Source organism: Rattus norvegicus, chromosome 5 (genome assembly GCF_021556685.1).
Source record: "Rattus norvegicus strain SHRSP/BbbUtx chromosome 5, alternate assembly SHRSP_T2T, whole genome shotgun sequence".
In the NCBI taxonomy this organism is placed as follows: Eukaryota; Metazoa; Chordata; class Mammalia; order Rodentia; family Muridae; genus Rattus; species Rattus norvegicus.
This window is the reverse complement of record NC_141538.1, coordinates 78,444,681-78,467,558: the sequence shown is the minus strand read 5'-3', so window position 1 is coordinate 78,467,558 and position 22,878 is coordinate 78,444,681. Positions and strand designations below refer to the sequence as shown.

The window sequence follows — 22,878 nt, the reverse complement described above, 5'->3', positions numbered from 1 at the left end:
GGAAAAAAATCTTCCCATTATCCACAAGTTTTTAAATATACATTTTAAAACTTTTCATCTTCAGAATATATACGTAGCAATATAATAAAATCTATATAATTCATATAATATACATACATACATACATACTTTAACATATTACCCCAGATGGGGTTCTGTGTATGATACTGGTTTATTTAGCCTGAATGAGTTTCTGTGTATGACATAGGTAATGTGTTTAAATGAATGAGCAGTTATAGCATTGTCTCAGTTGATGGGTAAATCTGCGCTGCCTATCAGGTTGCCATGTGTGTGTTTTTCTCTGGATCGTTCCAGTGTCTGTTCAAGCATTTTGGTGCTAACCTTGAACTTCCATATTCTGCCTCAGGCTCCTGAGTACTGGGATTCCACTCCTGTTTGGACAATTCCTTATTCCTCTAATTGATTATCCCAACTCAAAGCCACCCATCTCATTACAGGCACTGTATCTGAATTGATAATTTCCCCCAACCCATTATTTTACTAATATGGAGATTGTTAAGATTGTGTTATGCCAGCACAATTAACGGTTTTAGTTCAAATTCACTGCCTCAGACAAAAGCGTTTTATTTAAAGTCTTGTTGTCAGTGACCACGGTGGTCTCCTGTGGGTTATTGGTCTCAGTTTGCAGTTCCCGACTGGCTCAGAGAAGCATCTGGAAGGTGCTTACTATATTTACTCCTGTGCGTCTTCAGTATTTTTAGTGGCTCTTGTCATTCCTCCTCTTAGGCTCAACCCAGAATTCTCTGGAAATCTTCCAATGTGATGGTGTACCCCTGTCCTCAGCCTGGTAGGCACAGGCCTTCATGAGATTAAGAGTACCCTCACTGACTCATCATTTGCTATTCTCCTTCACACACGTGCAAACATCCTATTATCCTTTAGTAGAGGAACCATTTGATCTACTAATTTTTTAGGCAAACTTTAAAGAGATTTAATTAGTGCATATTATTTTTCACCATCCTAAGGAATCTAGGGTTAAGGTAGCGGGAAATATAAAAAAAGGGCACCATCCCACACTACCACGGGGAAGGCACTGGCGGGCAGACCAGCCTGTTCTCAGCAAGGCAGACACTCTGACCCGGAGCTCTGAAATCTCTCAGCCTGGCTCGCTAAGTTCCTACGGCAGGTCGCTGCCACACCAGTTCCACGCTTCCAAATTCCCACCTCTAGCTGGGGTGCACTTCTCGCAAACCCATGCTTTACCGCTGCACCTTTCTCTCTGGACCCAGTTCCTCGTGAAGGAAAACACCACACAAACTTAGTTTGGAATCAACAGGTAACACAATCGCTGGCTGCAGCAACTAGTATCCTAATTTGTAAGCTCTTCTAAGTTATAAATCCTCCAGTAGCGGAACCCAGCAGATCCACCACCTGAACCCGGGGCCTCCCCTACCTAAGTTATGTCCTCCATCAACTCTCCTGTTCAAAAGACCTATCTTTTCTCCTGCTTTCCGGTCTCTCCCCTCCAACCCGGAAGTCCCGCCTACTCGCCCAGTGATTGGCTCCTTGAAATCTTTATTCATCAGGGGAAGGTTCTGCCACAGCTTAAGCTAGCTTTTCCTTTGTATCAGTTTTTGTTTTGTGAGCTCTAATTCTAATGAGAACTCATCCTGTTTCTCCTGGTTTTTTTTTTTTTTTTTTTTTACTTTGAGGTTCTAAGAAGGATGAGAATTATTTTCCTGAGAATAAACTTAATAACATTTGAATAAATCTCATGCTGCTTCTTTTCTATCCTTATTGGGAGAGGTATGTAGACTGTTTGGTTATTTTAGACTTAATAACTAGAAATGAGAAGGTCATAGAGCCCTATTATGATCCCATTTCAAACGAGAGAACTGGGATTTGGAGCCATCGACTACCCTACCGAACACCATGTTAGGGGCTGGAAATTAGAATCAGGCGGACGTGCGCTTCAAGAAGGCACATAGTCTCGGACATTCCATTGCTTTAATAGAAATGGAACCATGAGATCAAGAGAAGGAGACAGGTGGCTCCTTGGAGTTCACTGGCCGGCCAGCCTAGCATATTTGGCCAAATCCAGGCCAGTGAAAGATCCTGTCTCAAAAGCTAAGATAGGCGTGCAAAACAATACCCGAGGTTAACTCTGGTGTCCACATGTACACACACGTGTGCGTGCATACTGGCACACATAGATTTATATGTGCTTATATATGCATACACAGGAATGGAAAGCAAATTTACTTCTTTTATATCATATTGCTCACTCTTATCCAGCATAGATTAAAGTTCCCTTAAAGCATGCCACTGGAGCGTATTATTTACATCTTATCGGATTCCCTAGTAAGCCACATAGGTCTAATTAGTAGCGTGTGTTTTATGCCAGGTGTTTGTTTTTCCTCCTTGTTAATGAGTGTGTAATTGCCTTGTGGGAGATTAAAAAGCGAGTCCCACAGGTAGGGAGCGGCTCGGGTGTATCGTGGGGTGCCCTTTGAAGGCACGGTGCTAAGATTCATCCATGACTGACATTCTGTAAATACCTGGGAAGGCAGAGATGAGTGAGTGGGGGACAAAGCGATCTCAGATAACTCCATAACCACCCCTTTAGAGTTCAGGCGTGGCAGGTTGTCGAGACTTCGACAATGACAGATAGGGTAAGGAAATTTCCAAGATGAGCTTCCGCATTGTGGAACAGCCACTGAGGTCCCACAGTATATATCCGAGATGCAGCGACCAATGCGGGGGGAAGGTCATGAACACAGACTTTCTACCTCGGAAGGAGATGTCAATTAAAAATAATTTTATCTGAGCTGCATATTTAATCTCTATCCAGGGCAACGGCTGACAGCTTCTTACTCCACAAGGATTTCTTGTTTTAGCGATTTAGATTTAGCGTAATATCTTTCACTTGCAAATATTTACTGAATTTTGTCTTGAGTATATATTTGTTTTGTACCTATGTCCTACCAGTCAATATTGGTTTCTTTTCTCAGAGCAAAAAGGAAACCGTTTAAAAATGACCTTAGATGGATTCACTGGGGGAAATTTCAATCTTTGCCTCATTTGCCCTTTTCAATATGACCAGCCAGAGATCAAACGCTCACATGTCTTCCTGGAAACTAATCTCAGTAATTATGAAAATAGATTGTGTTTGCCTGAGCACATTTGAATAATTTTTGCAGATTGTCTCAACTTAAATAGTAGGTTTAATATGTTTTGATTTTTTTCCTCCTCTTCTTCCCTCTTCTCCTCTTCCCCCTCCTCCTCTTCTCTCCCTTACATGATTCTTACCTGAAGAATAAGAGAAAAAGGAACTGTCATTTATATTCCACTCCCCCATCCCAAGCACTTTTGGTACAACGATAGATTTATACTGGTATTATTAAATTGTACTAAGTGTAATTTTTATATATTTGTTTTTGACCATGTGAAAACAATCATGACTTATGAATTTTATGCTTGCTACCAGCATTTTGTTTGTTTGTTATTTTTGGTTTTCCGAGGCAGTGTGTTTCACTGCATAGTCCTGGCTGTCCTGGAACTCACTATGTATGTAGACCAGGCTGTTGAACTCAGAGAGCTGCCTGCCTCTGCCTCTCTAGTGCTGGGGTTAAAGGTGTGTGCCACCAACACTCACCAGTGATTTTGGCTGTGTGTGTGTGTGTGTGTGTGTGTGTGTGTGTGTGTGTGTGTATGCACATGCACGCACGCACTCATGAACGCCCATGCACTTGGGAGTAAGGCTGCTCTTATATTTCCCCCTGAGTGTGTATTCATTACTTTTCTTGTCATTGTGGTAAAATTCCTAACAGAAACAATTTAAGGGAGGACGGTTTATTCTGACACACACTAATCATATTCTGTCATGTGCGGAAAGGCAAGCTGGCAGGAGGACGAGGTGGTGGTCACCTAGAGGAGTCGAGAGTTTGCAGCTGACCTGGCCTTCAACTCCCGGCCCCACCCCTATGTGAGCCAGCTAAGTCTCATGTCCACAAGAGCCTATGACTCTCCAAAATAACACAGCCAGCTGAAGATCAAGTATCTAAACTTGTGAGCCTGTAAGGAGCTTTCCTGTGAGGCTGTCTATGGCTGTGGAATTCAAGGCTCCTTTAGGTTTTCTCTATTCAGCAGGGTTTCTTATACCTTGAGTTTTGTCCTAGAGCAGTGGTTCTCAACCTTTCTAATTCCAAGACCCTTTAATACACTTCCTCATGTTGTGGTAACCCCCAATTATCAAGTTATTTTTTGTTGCTACTTCATAACTATAATTTTGCTAGTGTTATTAATCCACATGTAAAGATCTGATATGTGACCTCCGTGAGAGGGTCAGCCGATCCCACAGGGGTCTCGACTCAGGTATTGAGAACCATTGTCCCAGAGGATCTCACATCAGAAACACAGAGTGACTCTAGTGGGCTTGCTCTCTCCACCTTAAACACTTGCTGAATTTCTTTTCCTTTACTTTTGATTTATGTTTCTGGAACCTTTCTTTACCCATGAGATCCCAAAATCTCGCTAGGAACATTTTGTTTTAGCATTGTTTTGTAATATATATAAACATAAATCAGTGATGCGTGTGTCTTCTTAAGGACTCCCTTTTCCGTGGGTGAGCGGGGTTCTGCCTCTCCAGCTCTGCCCCAGTCCTTCGAGAATCTGCAGAATGACTAGGGTTATGTTTTAATCTGCACCTCCATTTCCTTCTTGTTATCTCTGACTCATTAGATGCCGAGTGGATGTCTGTCCTCTTTTATTTGGTATTTCTGTTCTCTAGAATTTTTATACTTTTTTTTTAAGTCCGAAATTATATTTTTATTGTGTTCTGTCTGGCAGATACAGTCATGACTTCCAAAGACATCCATATTTCATCCACGGGTCCTCTGAATAAGTGACCTCAGCGGGCTAAAGAAATTTTGCAGAAATAATTTTGTTAAGGGATTTGAAACAAAGAGATGATCCTAGCTTCTGGCTTCTTAGAAATGTTATACTCATAACCCTTTTGTGTCTGAGAAATGTTTACATCCCCCTGCGCTTCTCTGGGAGGGAATCTGTAGATAGAGTGATAAGGTGGGAAGCATTCTCAGCCCTGCTTCCTGGTGTGTCCTGTTGACCAGAAGCTTCACACTCTGCTGGCTGGACGCCCCCATCGAGTAGACCAGTCCCCTCACCGTGAGACAAAAATCAGCCCTCCTGTCCTTAAGTTACCTTTGTCAGATATTTCATCACAGCAATAAGAAATAATTAATACAGTGGATGTTGTTAATGTGATCAGAAAATTCCGATTTCGGGTGCACATGTCACCTTAAGGTCTTCAATGAGGCTCTGTTCCTGTGCTCACCAGAAAGGGGTGACGTCAGTCACTACAGAGCCCAAAATGGATGAAGGAGAAGGGGACAATAGGGAGGATATTCCAGTGGGGAAAACCAGAAGGACCAAGAAAATCGATATATCCTCAAAAGACAGATTTACTAAGCATCACGAGAGAAAATTTGAAAACCGAGAAATTATGAAGAGTGATTAGAATGTCTCAAGTATTTCCAAAAGCAGGAAGTTCTGGGCGGCTGAAAAAGTCTTGTGGGTGTGACCATGGGCGTGGACAACTGGAATGTAATGGAATAGGTCATTAGAGATGAGGAAATGAAAGGCAAGAAAAGTCAATCAGTTACTTAGAATAAGGGCAAGACTTAGCGTGGAAAGAAACACTAGAGGCCAAGTTCTCTGATTGCCAGTGAGGGAGACAGTCTGGGCTGTGGAGAAGATAGATGCCCAGAGATGTAACACAAGGTCCTCACTCTTCCTGGAGTGTGAGCTCCTTAATGCGGAGGGGAAAGAAGAGGTAATCATACAGCACAGTAGCCCACTGCCAGAAGTGTGGCAGTAACACTTAATCTCGGGCTAGGGAAGAGTTTGTAGAAGTCTTCATAAGTCAATAGACTAATCACTCAGGCATTTCTTTCTGCTGTTTAAAAAAATCACTTAGTGTTTAGGAAGCATTCACATACAACCTACGGGTATCTTGTAGACCAATTAATGAAAACTTTGATTAAGATGGGCTTGGTTGTGCAGGCCTGTAATTCCAGTTAAAAGCTCTAGGTCCTATCCCTAATCACACACACACACAAACCAAAGTACCCAAACTATCATGTTTGCTTAGTGATTTAAGAATTGCAAAAGGAGAGGAAAGAGAACATGACGTGCCTTCAGGGAGTGGTTTCTAATTCTAGAAGTCTCCAATGCACTGACGTTCTCAGGAAGAGACATTATTTTATTTTCTGCTTGACATGCGATTCCCCAATTGTATTCTTCATTATCTTTTGTTTACTATTCATTGACTGTATTGCATTTTAAAACACCTTGAACCTTTCTGGACCTAAGTGTAAGTGTAAATAGTCTGAAAACTATATTCCAGCTGTCTCTGCTAAAAAGAAAGAGTAAGTAAATACAATATAAGCAATGTCACTCAACACGGGAAGACATGGGTGTCCTCTGAGCTAATTAGATTCTACTTCTTGTGCAGCAGTGTCAGGTATCAACTGCTTACATTAAACCTTCCAAGGGGGAACAAAGTTCTCAAGAGTCACAGATGGGAAGATGGATGCTATTCTGGGGCTGAAGGGTCCTGGGGGGTGGGTTGTGCTAACCACAGGAATGCTGAGCAGTGCATGCTGGCTTTGGCTACAGAATCTTTGATGCACAGTGTGACCTTTGAAATGTCGGGCCTGATGGTCCTTTTGCAAGCTTGTGTTACAAAATGTCTGCCACGGGTCAAAAGCACTGTGTGGGGTGAGAACAGACTAATTGGCCAATGATAACATATCTAGAGAGGACCTTGTTTACTAAATAACAGGGCAGCGTAAATTTCAATAGGATAAACACTCCAGTCGCAAGGTTCTGAAAGATTTTTGGCTACTTTGGGTATTTTAAGGACTTTTTTTTTTAATGTGTCCTGTGGTTTTTCTTGTAGACTTCAATGACACAGACCACCGAGCAGAGACCTTTTACTTATTTGTCTCACCATCTTTTAATCTAGAGTCCTAAATGACCAGTGTGGATTTTGGATGTTATTCTGGGTCAGATTTTTTTTTTCAAATTCTTTGCTTCCGTTTCATTTTATTTTATTTTACTTTACAAATGTTATAGGAGTCTTCTGTTGCCGGTCCACCTTTAAATTTGGATCTGTGGTTTCTTCTATTCATTCATTCATTCATTCATTCATTCATTCATTCATTCATCCATTTTCTTTCATAGTTCACAGCCATGAACGAACAACAGTGCTTCTACAACGAGTCTATCGCCTTCTTCTATAACCGGAGTGGAAAGTATCTAGCCACAGAATGGAACACTGTGAGCAAGCTGGTGATGGGACTGGGCATCACTGTCTGCGTGTTCATCATGCTGGCCAATCTACTGGTCATGGTGGCAATTTACGTCAACCGCCGCTTCCATTTCCCTATTTATTACTTGATGGCCAACCTGGCTGCTGCAGACTTCTTCGCTGGACTGGCCTACTTCTACCTGATGTTCAACACGGGACCTAATACCCGGAGACTGACCGTTAGCACATGGCTTCTCCGGCAGGGCCTCATCGACACCAGCCTGACGGCTTCTGTGGCCAACCTGCTGGCCATTGCCATCGAGAGGCACATCACAGTTTTCCGAATGCAGCTCCATACACGAATGAGCAACCGACGTGTGGTGGTGGTGATTGTAGTCATCTGGACTATGGCCATTGTGATGGGTGCCATACCCAGTGTGGGCTGGAACTGCATCTGTGATATCGATCATTGTTCCAACATGGCGCCCCTCTACAGTGACTCCTACTTAGTCTTCTGGGCCATTTTCAACCTGGTGACCTTTGTGGTCATGGTGGTTCTCTACGCTCACATCTTTGGCTATGTTCGCCAGAGGACTATGAGAATGTCCCGGCATAGTTCTGGACCCAGGAGGAATCGGGACACCATGATGAGCCTTCTGAAGACTGTGGTCATTGTGCTGGGTGAGTTCGGTATTGACTGTTACCTCTTTTATAGCTTCCCAATGCTGTCAAGTAGCAACACTCATTTATGATCATGGTAAGCAAGAATCTGAAAATTCACCAGATGTATATGCAGAACTATGTGCGAACAGGGAAATTTCATGTCTATGGCAATGTCAGCTTACCATTCTTCCAACAGTTATAGGATATGCTAGATACTGGTCTCCGTGCTATCGTGTAAAAATGATGAAAAGTAAGATATCATTGAAGAGTTTTCTGTCTAGAACTGAGAATACCAAAACATTCAAGACCCCACACCAGCTAACCCCAAACAAACAAAAGCCTCAAAGTAACTGGTTTTATTTAGCTTTAGAAAGGTTGTATTAGAGTCAGCATCGTAAGCCTCTTGCCCTAAGGACTTTGTTTCACAGATGTTCAGATAGATAGTGCTTTAAATGATATGAACAACCTTTATGCTTTCTACACAGTTATTCATTAGTCCAAGTGAACATGCTGTAATAATTTTTTAATTTTATTTTTGACAATTGATATATGATACAATGAAATATGATCATACATACCCCCACTTCCCCTTCCAGTTCTCTCGCCATCTTCCTCACATGTCCCCTCTCAACTTCATGTCTTTGATTTTGCTGTTGTTTGTTTATTGACAACCCATTAAGACCCCTGTGCATGGACGTGGGACATGGGGAGGCTACTGGTGTTCATGTCTTCCATAGACAATGAGTCTCTCCCTCCTCCCTGCAACTATCCATGAACAACAACTCCTGAGAATGGGGTGTGCCCTGAAGATCATCTCCCTGTCTCCGCTGGGATGGTCTTGTGATGACCTTGTGCAAGGGACCATGGGTGCTGGGAGGTTGTGATTTAGATAGTTCTGTCATGTCTTGGAGATAGCATTCCACGACACCATTCTCCACCCACTGGCTCTCACACTCTGTCCAACTCCTCTTCTGAGATGGTCCTTCAGCCATGGTGGTGGCGATAGATGTCCTGCTTAGGGATGAACACTCAGTCTCTTAATCTCAGTGTGGTGACCAGTTCTTTGTCTTTCCATTGGCTGATGGCCACTGTGAAAAGAAAGTTCTTTGACCAAGGCAGAGAGCAGCCCAGGTCTGTTAGTACAGAAGCTATATCAAATTGTAGACAAGTAGGTTTAACAGAAATCTGTGACAGTAAGTAATCTTTATAAAAATCAGTTTAGGAAATTTAATTTTCTGTTTATATTAGTAAATATTAATTCATAATTAAGGATAAAATTATAATTTTGTTCTTTCCATAACTCAAATAATCTTTTTGTTGTCGATTTTTAAAATTAATATGTAATTACATGATTTATCTCCTCTCTGAAATCTGCCCCATGAACTTCCCCCATATCTATCATCCATCTGTCTGTCTCCTTATCTATTTACCTATCATCTATCAATCATTTATCTATGTACTGATCATCTATCTATCTATCTATTTATCTATCTATCTATCTATCTATCTATCATCTATCTACCTGTCATCTGTCTGTCTACCTATCATCTATCTATGAATCATCTGTTATCTATCTATCTATCTATCTATCTATCTATCTATCTATCTATCATCTATTATCTATCTATCTATCATCTATCACCTGTCATCTACCTATTTATCTATATATCTGTCATCTACTATCTGTCATCTGTCTATCATCTCTGTCTATCTAATCTATCTTTCTATCCATACATAAATATACTAATACAAACTGCTCAGTCCCTTTAGTGTTACTTGTACATATATCATTCCAAGGCTGACCACTTAGTAGTATACAATTAGGAAGCTCATCCCTGAAGAAAACAGTTTATCTTCCTCCCAGCATTTTTTTTTTGAGAGAGACTAACCATGAACTCAGTATATATAGCCCAAAATGACCTTATCTTGTGGTTTCCTGCCTCTTGTCTCCTAACCCCCGGCCTCCCACCGCCAGCCTTAGCCCCCTGAGTACTGCATGATAGGCATGAATTACCATACCCAGTTTTCAATGTGAATAGTATTTACCTTTAAGTTTGAAGTATTACTTTCCCTAGATTAAAAAGCTCATAGTAGTGATTGGTGGGAATATATGTACACACCACACACACACACACACACACACACACACACACACACACACACTCACATGCAGAGCAAGAAAGAGATCCCATAAAAACACAAAGTGGAAACCATGATATATAAGCAAAAGAACTGTGAAATAAAAACAAAATGAATGACCAAAAAAGATCATCATCACTAGTAACAACAAAAAACCAAAACCCAGATAGAGAATTATGAGACAAAAATCCTCCAAAAATATCGCTGAGTTCATTTTGTGTTGGTCATTTATTTACTTCTGGGCATGGGACCAAAGTGTTTTTAATATACCTAGTGAGACTCTATTGGAGAAAAATATTTTTTTCTACTGTGAGCAGTTGTCAACTGGAGATAACTTGTGAATAAGGAATGGCACTTGTGCCCACATCTCTCAGCAGTGGGACCTCAGCTGGCTTAGACTCTTGCATGCTACCAGTCTCTGAGTTCATATGTGCATGTGTCTAGAAGGCTTTGTTTCCTTGGTGTTGTCCATCCCCACTGGCTCTTAAAGTCTTTCTACCTTTTTTCCTCTAAAATTCCCTGAGCCTCAGGGGAGAGATTTAATGGAGACATCACATTTAGGACTGAGTGTTTCAAGGCCTCTCACTCTCTGTTCATTGTCCTTTTGTGGACCTTTGTATTTGTTTCCTTCCACTGCGAGAGGAAGCTTCTCTCACAATTGTTGAACAAGTCACTGACCTATGAGTGGAACAGCATTATTGCTGCACTCCTTTAGAAGAACAGTAGCATTTGCTTTTGGTTTCCACTGGGTCCACGGCCTATTTAGTCTAGGGTTCTTGGCCACAAGAACAGTGTTGGACATAGGTACCATCTCCTGAAATGGGCCTTAAAGCCAACCAAACAGTGGTTGGTTACACCCACAACTTTTGTGCCGCCATTGAACCAGTATGTTTTCCAGGCAGGTCACTATTGTAGGTTGAAGGTTTGTAGCTGGGTTGGTGTTTCCTTTCTCCTCTGGTAGTGTGCAGAGTGCCTTTCCATACCATGAACACCAGTCAGTAGGTACGAAGGCCCTAGGCAGGCTCCAGCTCAACTTCTCCCTGTTCAGAGAGGCGTGTGGATGTCTTCAGCAGTAGGGACTCACCATCAGGCTGTGGAGAGCAACCGCTAGCCTTGGCATAGCCTCAGCTGGTCCACCGGACCTCTTTGACCAACAACCTAATTAGATATAGTCCGCTCCTGGCACTGAAAGTTTCATTTGGTGTCGGGAGTTAGACTGCTTCTCTAGCAAGTGTAAGACCCCACGTTAGATTCCCTAACAACACAGACAAACAAACTTTACTTCATCTTTTCTGTGGATGTCGAGTGTAAAAGTCCTGTAATCATCTTTATTCTCTGGAAAACCCTGTGGGGTAAATAACCTGGGATTATGAAATATCTCCAAAACTATGATTTTTGCCCATTTTTAGTTACTGCAATCAGAGCCTTAATTACTCTTAAATTAGTTAGCATCCCTGAAAGAGCCTTCAATCTATTCTCTTAGGTCAGGGCAGACACATCATGATGATCCTATATGGTTGCATTGATTGTGACCTGTAGTCTGTGGGAAGGAGATTTAGGCCTGAGATTCAACAGCCTACTCGAATCCCTGTTGTACTAACTGAACACCCAGGAAACATCCTCACTGGGGACACATCACCTCAGACATGAGACGTCTAACGTCATCCAAAGCCTGATGAGTGCCAGAACAGCCTCCTCCTTGTTTAGTTATCCACAAAGCCTTTTGAGCATCTCTGTGCCACCAGAGAACTTCGCCTGTTTTGAAGAAAACACAGCTCAGTTTGTAGCGGATACAATCTGTGGAGGAGATGACAAGTGTAACCCAAGGCCTTGTGCTTCTGTATGGACTCAGAGATTTGTTTGCTGGCCATGTAAGTATTGATGGACATGGGTGTATGTGCTTTGTGTGTTTGTATCTTCCATTCATAATGTCAGATACTATTTAGTTCATGGAGCAGTAAATGATTACAGAGTTTGGACTATGAACTCACCAAGTTCTTGCTTTAATCTTGGCCTTTGCGTACTATGTAACATATCCGCACCACGCACTGTACTTAATGATTTCGTGTACAGTTAGCATCTGTGTCTCATTGGGTAGCTTTTCCTCTGCCATAACCAAGACTACTACTATCCATCACACAAATTTCAAATACGTAGATAACGGGAGTAGATAACAGGAGTAGTGTCCTTTGAGTGTTAAACTGTCAGCCTCCATAAAGATCAAATACAGTTACCTTTTTTCTGGAATAAATACTAATTCTGTGGCCACAAAATGAAAGTTTTAGAACATGGAAAACTCCAGGCAGGATGATATGTAAAGAGACTGCGTAAGGCAAGAGACCGCGTAAGGCAAGAGACCGCGTAAGGCAAGAGACCGCGTAAGGCAAGAGACTGCGTAAGGCAAGATGGGAATATGATTCTAATTTAGGGACTAGAGCTCAATAAATGAATAACAACTATTTTTGAGAAAGGAAGCGATCGTGAGGGAGTGGGTAGGATATACATGGGAGGATGGTAGATAGCTCAGAATAGCAAATTCATGGCCCAGAACAGACAGGTATTTGTCACACTGATGCCTCATGTTTCTTGTACCATTCACTCTCCTGCTAGAAGTGGGTCTATTCCTAGGTGGGTCTGGTTATTTGGAAAACATGAGTTCATCTCATGGCAACGAGAGCTCTCATTGGCCTGAAGCTCATTTCATTATAAATTAATCAGTTGATAATCTAGGTTTTGTTTTTATCTTTGACCTTGACTTTTGTATAATTTTTTTTTTGATATTTGAAAACTGTGATCTATGGAGATTTTGAACCTGGTGAAGGCCAGAGGGGACTGAATGCTTTGTTGTCTCTTTTCTCTATGTAGTCATTCATAGGCTGTCTGGCTCAAAGCAGGCACTCAACAAGTAGCCATTGAATGGATGAATGAAAAACCACTTCCCGAGCCTTCAATATGGCAGAGCAGGGAGCTGTAGCGAGTTCAATGTGGTACATTTTAGTCAGCTCTAAGGGAGACATACTTGCCCTTACTTCTACCAGTTCTATAAGTTTTTAAAAAAAAAAGCCATTTTTAAAATTGAGATAGCATCTTACCATGCAGCCCAGGATAGCCTTGAATCCATGATTCTTCTGCTTCAGTGTTTAAATTGAAGGCATGCCTCACCACAACTGGCTAACAGTCTGTGACCTCAAGTTAGACTATGAACAACTTAGAAGATGATTGGCCACTGTGAGTGATCTGTTAATAACATATTCATTGTGTTTTGATTTTTTTCTGGGCTAGCTATAACTTATTACTTGAGTGGAAAAGGCTTTGGTTTTTCTGTGTGAGAATGGCTTATGATATTTAGACCTGCTCAGGTTCAAGCAAGTACTTGTTGGTCAGCAACTGAGTTCCTAGGCATTCAACTTTAAAAAAAAAAATCAAGAAAAAGCATCTTGGAGTTTTATAATTGCATCATTGATTGTGAAGCATGAGAATGCAGGGAGTCACTTGTAAGTGAGTCTTACTTTGTAAGAATGTTATTCCAGATGTGTACAATATGACTTGCATGCACAGCACTCAGACTACCTTAAAGGTTTGTATTTAGGAATAACAACCCCCCAGAACATAGGTATGATGATTAGTTTGCTATCTTTGATTTCCAGAATGTAAAAGAAGAAGTACCTAGAAGAACCCTAGATAGGTTGCCCAAGACCACATAGGTCATGCATATAGGAGCAAGAATTCAATACATCTCCTGACTTGGGTTCTAAGGTCCATGAGTTTTTCACCTCTGCGCCAAGCTATTTCTCAAGAATAAAACCGAACTGTGTCTTCTAGAAGAATTTACAGGCCAGAGGGCTTGTGTTGATTCTAACACCCTCCCTTGATACTGCCTACCCCCACCTTTGCCTTGTTTTCAGGGTCACAGAAAGCCCTGAAGGTGTGTTCCTTTTCTTTCTCCTGCTTCTAATGACCCCCAGGATTCACATGTCTTCCCTCTTTCCCAGAGTTTAGTACTGGAGCACCCACAGACCAGCTGCTTCTCATTGAGGGCAGTGTTTGGTCAAGATGTAGTTGACTCTCTGATCCTTGTCTCAGAGTGAAGCTACAGAGTCCCTGTCCAGCTCCAGTTTCCATCTGCTTGACATTTCACCAAGAATTCCTTGAGTCGGCTCCCCGAGTGACTCAGGCAGTGCAGGCGTCCTTCCTTATTTGACCACAGGCTCTTTTCGGATATGAGTCCTTTCCTTTCCCGCTCTGTTATTTGTGGTGGCACTTCTACTGAGGACAATCAACAATGAGGGGAACCAGGATTCAGAAAGGAAAGGAATCCTGGGGAAGGTGTGGTGGCATTGACATCTGAGCCCTGAGAGGCACATAAAGTAAAACAAGTGCAGAGGATCGTCTCTCTTGGCAAAGAAAGATATACTTTTTCCTAGTGTGATCCATTTCGATGGCCAGTGGTCACCAGTAAGGATAAATTACCGTTATTGTCCATGCTGTACTTTGTGCCAGAGTCAACACTCTTGAGTGTTGTTTGGACCAACTGTTAGGGATAGTTTCATTTTTGCCCCCCAATTTTATAGTGAAGTTCCTCAGTTAATATATGTCAAGTGATTTGTGGAAGATCTTTCTCTTTGTAAGTGGCAGCAGGGAATTCAGTTGTAGGCATGGAGACCCTGTACTTCCAACACAGGGTGCTGACTCTTGACCCTTTCAGTTTAATTTAATGAACTTGGTGAGTGCTAATACTGTGCTAAGGGATAAGCAGACAATCAGGACACACCTTTGCAGAGCTTATGAGGAGGCTAAGAAAGCCCTGTTGGATGGGATAGGGGCAGAGACTTTGAGTGAAGTGAGGGCAGGGCAGGACTCCCAGAAGAAAATAATATTGGGTGTTCTCTCCCCACCCTCGTGTGTGTGTGTGTGTGTGTGTGTGTGTGTGTGTGTGTTCTCACCTTTATAGATTGGTTGACTCAAATCCTCATTTTGGCATTGACTATCCGATGCTGGGCAAATTACATTCTCTGTTAATTAATGGTTCTCTACTTTGCCTGTAGGATAAGTTGGCCAATTTGATTTTCAAGACTTATCTAGGCTATTATTTATTTTATGAATAAAATTGTAAGGATAAGCTGACCAACCTCTAAGATCTTTCTAGTGGAAAACTTAGAAATCGGATCAGGTCGAAAGCACAGACCGTTCTCGCTACACACAGTGCCCACTTCTTCAGTAATTCATATTAAGACGCTCTGTTGACTATAAAGTCTGTGGTGCCTTTATTGAGAATCTTCTCTGAGAAGAACGCTTTGGCATTTCATTTTCCTATGGAGACCTGGGTGGCAGGGAAGGAGGACGTCCCAGTTGGCCCTGCTGGTCAGAGAAGGGAGTAGACACAGAGTCTCTTCTTCTCTGGCCACAGGTGACGGAGCTACAAGTCCTCTTTCTGTGGAAAGGAATGAAAGCCACCTCAAGTGTCCTTAGGTTCCAGTGGTATCCCTGTGAAGGCCTCTTTGAAGAAGAGTCTGAAGGAACATTCATGAGAGTCTTGATTGTTTGACCAGTTCCTAGGTTGGCTTGGCCCTGTGTGTGGTGGCCAGGGGAGACACCCTGAGATATCCCGCTGTGCTGCCCCAGCCCTAGCCCTAGGCTCAGGTCAAAAGAGAAAACACCTTTTAAACAGCAACACTGTGCTCCTTGTTACCTGTCTCCATTCAAATATTTTTATTCCAAAGAAACATTCAAACAGAAACAAAACCCCCAGACCACATGGGTCCAAGAGAGTTCTCTTTGGGGAGTGTACAGAGGATCCTACCTGGAACTCGTTCTTATTTTAGGCCAGTTAGGAGGGACTCAGGCCTGTCAGGCTGAGGTACACATAGACACTGAATGCTAAGGTCGTTTGTCCTTACACGGGATAAAAGATACCAAGGATGTCTTTACTGTGGTGGTTTTGACTGAGGTGGGAATTGCACTTGCTCAGGGACTGTAAGCTCATATTTGGAGTGAGATGGGATAGTTGGAATCTTGAGGAAAATTCCTTAAATTTCCCTCAGCCTCCATTGTAGATTTAGGATTTTATGAATAGATTCCTATATGTAAATATGTCATTCAGCCGCTCACAAAGAACATTTACTATAGGAAAGAAAGGAGTCCCAACTAGTAAGTCTCAGACACACAAGCACCTGTCCCTCCACCTTTTTCAGACACACCCACAGCTATCCACGCACCAAACCCACTCTTGCACACAAAGAGGGTATTTAATTTTCCTGACATAGTATGAAAGTACATTGTGTTTTAGCAGCTCACTCCAATAGCAGGGTTGTGCATTTCATTTCAAACGTCTTCTTTTCTTGAGAGACGTTTTTGCCATTGCATCTCTTGTCTTTACATGTTTAGTGTCCATGCGTGGGGGGTGTGGGGTGGCAATTTTGATCTGCTTCACTCCACGCAGGTGAATTTAAATGGTGTTGAGTGAAAGAGACCACTTAGACACTATTTGTTTGAAAACCATTGTCTTTTATAGCAGATCTACAATAACTGAGGTGCAGTTAACAGCTCAGAACTCAGGTAGGACTCCTTTCTTTTTCTATTGATAGGTGGTAAGAAACCATGTCTAGAGTATATGGAAAAACTGTCAGACAATGTATGACTTACTTTTCTGGTGCCGTATAAAACACCATGACCAAAGACAACTCTTACAGAAGAATGAGTTTATTTTGGCTTACGGTTACAGAGGCGTAAGAGTCCTGCGATGGCAGAGGAGGGGCGGTAATACGATGGAGCAGGAGCAGGAAATTCGCATCTCAACTCCAAACACAGAATGGAGAAAGCATCTGGGAGAAAGCGGGGCTTTTTACTTACTTCTTCCAGAAGGCCACGCCTTTTAAGCTTCCCCAAACAGTCCATCCAACTGGAGTCCAAGTTTCCAAATGGCCAGTGTTTCTCATTCAAAGCAGATCATGATTCCTTGTAACCCCCTCAGCTGCTCCCAGTTCCACAGTATAACCACTTATTGGACCTTTAGTGTGACTTCCATCACTATTCATCTAGGAAGGAAAGGATGAAGCCCCTCTACTCCCTATTGCTACCTTCCAATTTCTTTTGAGAGTCACTTAGAGTATTCTGTGGTGCTGCCATGTAGATGGGACCTCAAATTCTGGTGTCGTTGGATGATAAAATGAAACCTACCCCCAGGGATTTGAGTGGATTGTCTCAGTACAATAGGAGTGTACCTGTACCTGTGCAGCCTGGGACTTGGTGTGGTTTCGTTGTCTACTCAAGGGACATTTGTCAAGAGGTCGTTCTAATAAGGCAGCTCCATATCCTGCCCGTCAAGGATATTGGTTAGGCTAAGGCCCGGCGCCGAACTGTTAGTAATGTTTTATTTTTACACACAAACTGAAGGTCTTCTATGTCCCTGTTAAGAATCAGGAATGCAAAGGTTGATGAAAATAGGACCTTGTTCTCAAGGACTCCCACGTCAGTAATTACAATAATAATATAGCAAATGAAACACTATATGTGGCAACGTGGACAGGGGCTGTAGGAATGCCACATGGCACCTGGGTGATGTCTGGAAAGGCTTCAAGCTGTCATGGAGCTGGGATTGTATCTTGTATGAGGCATACAGGCTTACCAAGAAACATTCAGGTGAAAGAAATATTTCTGTTGCATATTCTTTACATATTGAGTTTAATAAAAAAAATTCAATCATTTCCTCCAAAATATAATTATTATGTCATTTACAAATGACACTAATCTTTATTTGGGCTATAAATCTCCATATAAATTCCTGGAGATATAAGCAGAATCTTCCATAATGGTCAATCAATATTTACTATTCTCATGTTATTTATATTTTACACTGGTGTAAAGTGTTCTCTATCTGTCTGTCTGTCTATCATCTGTCTGTCTATCATAGATACTAAGTATCTGGCATTATATTTTGCAATAAGATATTCTCTCGGTATATAATATATATTAGGTTCTAAGTAGATTAGTATCATCACACAGTTATGAAGTAGGTAGATTTTGAATGGTCACTAAGATAGAAGGAATGAGATTGTTTTCTTTTTAAAAGATTTTTAAATTTTAATTTTATGCATATGAGAGTGCAACTTCATGTATGTCTTCCTGTCATGCTCATGCCTGATTCTCATGGAAGCCAGAAGAGGGTATTGGGCCCACTGAAACTGGTGTCGGAGGTGGCTTCCAGCTGCCATCTGGTTCTAGGAGCTGGACCTGGGTTTTCTGCAAGAGCAGGCAGTTATCGTAACTGCTGAGCCTTCTCTCTAGCCCCTGGGATGATTTTCTACATATGCAAGTTAATATCCTATGGGAAATAGTGATGTGCACATGTTCTACAACCTGGAAGGCCATCACTCTGAAAACTCAACACCTACTTGTGAAGCACGATGAACAACTTCCTGTGGTGCCTTACGGGCTGTTATGGCCATGTGGGACTGGGGGATTTCAGAATGTCAGTCATTGATTTCCCTTGTCATTACAGCAAGATGATTTCAGGTCAGCTGTTCTATCTACAGACACACAATCCTATTCTCAGAGGTTTTTACCAGATCTTCGGAGGCTAGACATCATTTCTGATTTTCTGTTACAGATAGGCCAAATACATTATGAACCTGGGATACGTACGCATGCACACACATGTGTGTAAACATACTCATTCACAGGGATTGCCAAAGTTAGTAATTAAAAATGATTGCATATGGGGTACTTACACAAGCCTGTGGTTTAAGGATGGGATATGTCCTGAGAAGTCTGTTAGTCCTGTTAGGCAGCCTTATCATTCTGTAAATACAGTGTGCACGCACACGAGTTAACAGTTCTGAATATCATCACGAGACAGTGCGGTCTTGCAGGATCACCGTCCTATGTGCAGTTGTCCTTGCTGGAATATTGTTAATACAGTGCATGGCTCCTATAATAGGCAAAGTTTGTTATTTATTTGTTTAAATTTAATTGGATATCCAACTTAGTGGAACTGCACTGGCAATTTTATAGAGCAATCTTGACATGCCTAGGAGATGACACATTTTAGATGGCGACTTACTCTGCTGAGTATATTTTCTTCTTTGTGCCTGTTATCCTGGAGGTAAATTTAAGCCCAGAAAGCGATTCACTCACTGTGGTGGCTTCCATGAGACATGCACAGGCTCAGGTATTGAACGCTTGGTCCTGAGTTGATAATGCTGCCTGGGGAGACGGTGCCAACATGCTGGAGGAGACAAGTCACTGGGGACGGGCTCTCAGGTTTCATACCCTCACCGGATACAGTAACAGAGGTACATCCGGTTTGATCTCTGCTCTGAGTTTTTTGTTGAAGACATGAGCTCTCAGCTTCGTGCTTCAACCACCCTTATGGACTCTGTATCTGCATCTATAAACCAAAATCAACTCTTCCATAAGTCGCTTTATATAGCCACGGAAAAATAACTAATATTTACTATTTCTCATTTCTTTTTGAGGTTGTCTGGAAATAATTAAGGGGTCCTTTCTAATTAAAGAACCGTATGATTGCTTCTCAGAAATTAAGCATGCGCCTGCTGGTAAACAAATAATTTTGCATGCTTCTTTGTCAAAAATGGAATTATTTTCTTCTGTTACATATTCTTTGTCCTACTATATGTAGAGAAGCATTTAAATTACGTTGGTTTTTCACATACGGGAAGACTTTTTTTTTCACTCTTTTGAGATAGGGTCTTGTCCCACAATTCAAGGTGGCTTGGAAATCGCCATGTCGTAGGGGTTGGCCTTGAACTCATGACAGTCCTGCTTCAGCTTGAGACCTGCCATACCGGGCTAGTGAATTTGTTTTCTTGTGTTTATAATAACTTCGGTAGTTTTCTTTGTGGTCTAAGCTACAGCCTGCACCTCTGAGAGGCTTTTTATTCATGTATTTGCCGGAAGACGATAGAGTCTAGACTGATGTGGCCACAGCTTTACTTACGCCCTGGCATGTCTCCTTCATCAATAGAGAACACATCCGAGAGATCCAAAGCAAATATGAAGTTCTCAGAGGGTGACGCAGCAATAACAGGGTCCTTTTGAAGAAGTGGGATTTAATTTGGCATCAGGAGGCTGGAAATTCATGGCTTCACCTATTTATCCTGCCTAAGTAGACTTTCGTTGACATAAGGAACAGTGCATTTTAAGTAGGGTTTCCATGAGTTCATTCTAAATGGGCATTTCTGTGCTCCAGAAAGCTTCTCTTCGTGTGAATTCATTTACCAGAGTTTTTTTTCCCCCTTTAGGAAAGTAAAATTAGGTGTAAAGGAGCTTAGCCTTAAAGGACCCACAGAAGAGCCCCAGGAACAAAACGTTTTGCTGTAGGCATGAGTCACCATTTTGTAGTGAAGGATTTGCCCAGCTGACCTTGCTGAGTCCATGGTGTGCAGCCTGGACCTTTTATGCACTGGCCTGGTTCCCAAGGAAAGGCACACTATAGTCAGTAGGTTCTGAACAAAAGTGGGAGAAGCCATAGACAACCTGCACAGAAGAGTGTGTATGTGGTATACATGTGGTGTGTGTGTGTGTGTGTGTGTGTGTGTGTGTGTGTGGTGTGCAGTGTGTACAGAGTGTGTGTGTGCACATGTGTGTGTGTGGTGTATGTGTTGTGTGATATGTGTATGAAGTGTGTATAGAGTGTATGTGCATGTGTGTGTGTGTGTGTGTGTGTGTGTGTATGTGTGTATATGTGGGGTGTGTGGAGTATATATAGAGTCTGTGTGTGTTCCCATATTGATTGAATAGTCAAATAGTTGTGGGGACAAAGCCTTTATCTCCTTTAGTAAAGGGGAGAGATTGTTTTCATTGCCAACACTTTCTAAGTCTCGATGCACCAGTCCCACAGTATTTACAACATTAGTGACTGAGCGTGGCTACTTAAGATGGGGCAGATGTAGTAGAAGGTGTTGTGATTAACTGACTGTGTTGTAGATTAGTATGCAGATGTGGTCCCGTGCTAAGACCGACGGTGTTCTGTACTGTACTTTCTAGTATTTTATTTAGTTCAGCCTGGATTTCACCACTTCTGAAGCAAGAAACCTGTCACTAATGCGTCTGCACATGAAGCGATACATTCTAAAGTTGGTGATGGGAGCAGGAAATATTTCTCCATGTGTATGCTTTGCTCAGTCGCTGGCACACTGCCAAACTGTGTGGCTGCTGTTACAGAGGGACGGTGCTGTCCCTTGGCAACCATTGACTCATAACTCTCACTGTCACATATGTACGACCCTTGTATGTATGTAGTTACGTTCTGTATCACTTATCCGGTCTGTTGTTTTAATGAGGTGTTGATTACAGTTTTTTTCACTTCTCTTCATAAGTGTAAAGAGTTAATGTTAATCTGAGTGTAACTGAAGTCTGTTGAGAAGGTTATTTTCTGAACTGTGTTTTGTAAATTGGCTTCTGCTCTTTTTGGTAGTAAAAGACACATAGACACACTTAGAATATTTTCAGCTTGTCACCCTTTCTGATAAAACTGAGAAAAATGTTAGTGTTAAATCTTTTCAAATAAGTTATACAAAGGCAACTTTTTAAAAAAATTTTCATCCATTTTGATGTAAATTTTCACAACGTAATCATTTACCGTGAGGAGGCTCAACCTGTAGGAGGGACCAGTCTTGCTTCTGCAGCTTTCTTTGGGCTGGACTGTGGCACTGTCAGAAGTTCCAAGACTCTGGGAGCTGCTCTGGGAGCTGAAGCACAGCTCAGCAGGAAGAGCCTCTGCTGAACTGTCTTCCCAGACAGACTGACAGACTTATTGCCCAGAAGATGCTCCCATCCCAGATCAGTTCAGAGTTCTTACTGCTCAGTAATTTTTCAGTGCCCTTTTGCCCCCTGGAAATACTTCCCAGTTTCATTTAAGATGTTAAATTGGTTTGTTAAGCACAGGTCTTAATCAAGTAGTAGCTAACTTATAAAATGAAGCGTAACTGCATAACTTTAAAAAGCGCTTTATTTTAAATCTTCTTTCTATGCTCTGAGCTTTCCTGTTGAGGGATGCACACTTTCTTAAAACCTGGACCCGGGCAGGGTGCTGCCGTCTTCATTCCCTGTTGCACACGGAGTTCCCATTTCAATTTCATTCAGATTCCACTTGTGGGGCTCAGCTGACCTCGCATTGGCCAAGGCCTGGTGATATCAGGTCTGCTATTTAATGCTGAAACCTGAATCACCTCATGCTAGCCTATCTGAGGGTGGATGTCAAGTGCCACTATTTCTTATAATTTGTGATGAATTGTGAGCTGGTAAAACTGAGGCTCAAGAGACTGGAGGATAAGTCAGTGGCTAATAATTAAATCAATTCCCAGCATTCACACGGGTGCTCAAACTATCTGGTACTCAGTTCCAGGTACCCGATGCCCTCTTCTCACCTCCGTGGACAATGCCCATATATAGTGCACATACATACACACAGGCAAAACACTCACACACATTGTACCACAACAACAAATGGAGAACCAAAACAAACAAACAAATGACAACCCCCGAGGCTTGGAGAGCCTTGCGAATTGCTCAAGATAATCTAGCACTTAGCAGCCTAAACCAGCCTTTATCAGTTTCATGTGGATTGTGTCTTTTTGCTGCATTACTGGCTTCATTATTGTAGAAGTTAAAAAATGTAAGAGGAAGGACTGTAGAGAGGAAGGACAAAATAGAAGAAAAAGATGTTTATTCTTTCTTTTTTTTAAGCTATAAAAATGTTCTATACTGTTCTGTTTGGTACCTTCAAGTGGCACTGTGATTTTAATTGGTGTGTAAGAATCAGGACA

General features: G+C 42.0%; 1 protein-coding gene across 11 annotated transcripts in view; it reads left to right on the top strand.

Moving 5' to 3' along the window:
- Positions 1-22,878, top strand: part of Lpar1 (lysophosphatidic acid receptor 1) — a 121,453-nt gene that overhangs the window by 67,018 nt on the left and 31,557 nt on the right. For all 11 annotated transcript variants that reach the window (XM_087660134.1, XM_087660132.1, XM_087660137.1 and 8 more), the window contains 1 exon segment: positions 7,225-7,972. In XM_087660134.1, coding sequence (XP_087516260.1) covers positions 7,225-7,972 — 748 coding nt within the window.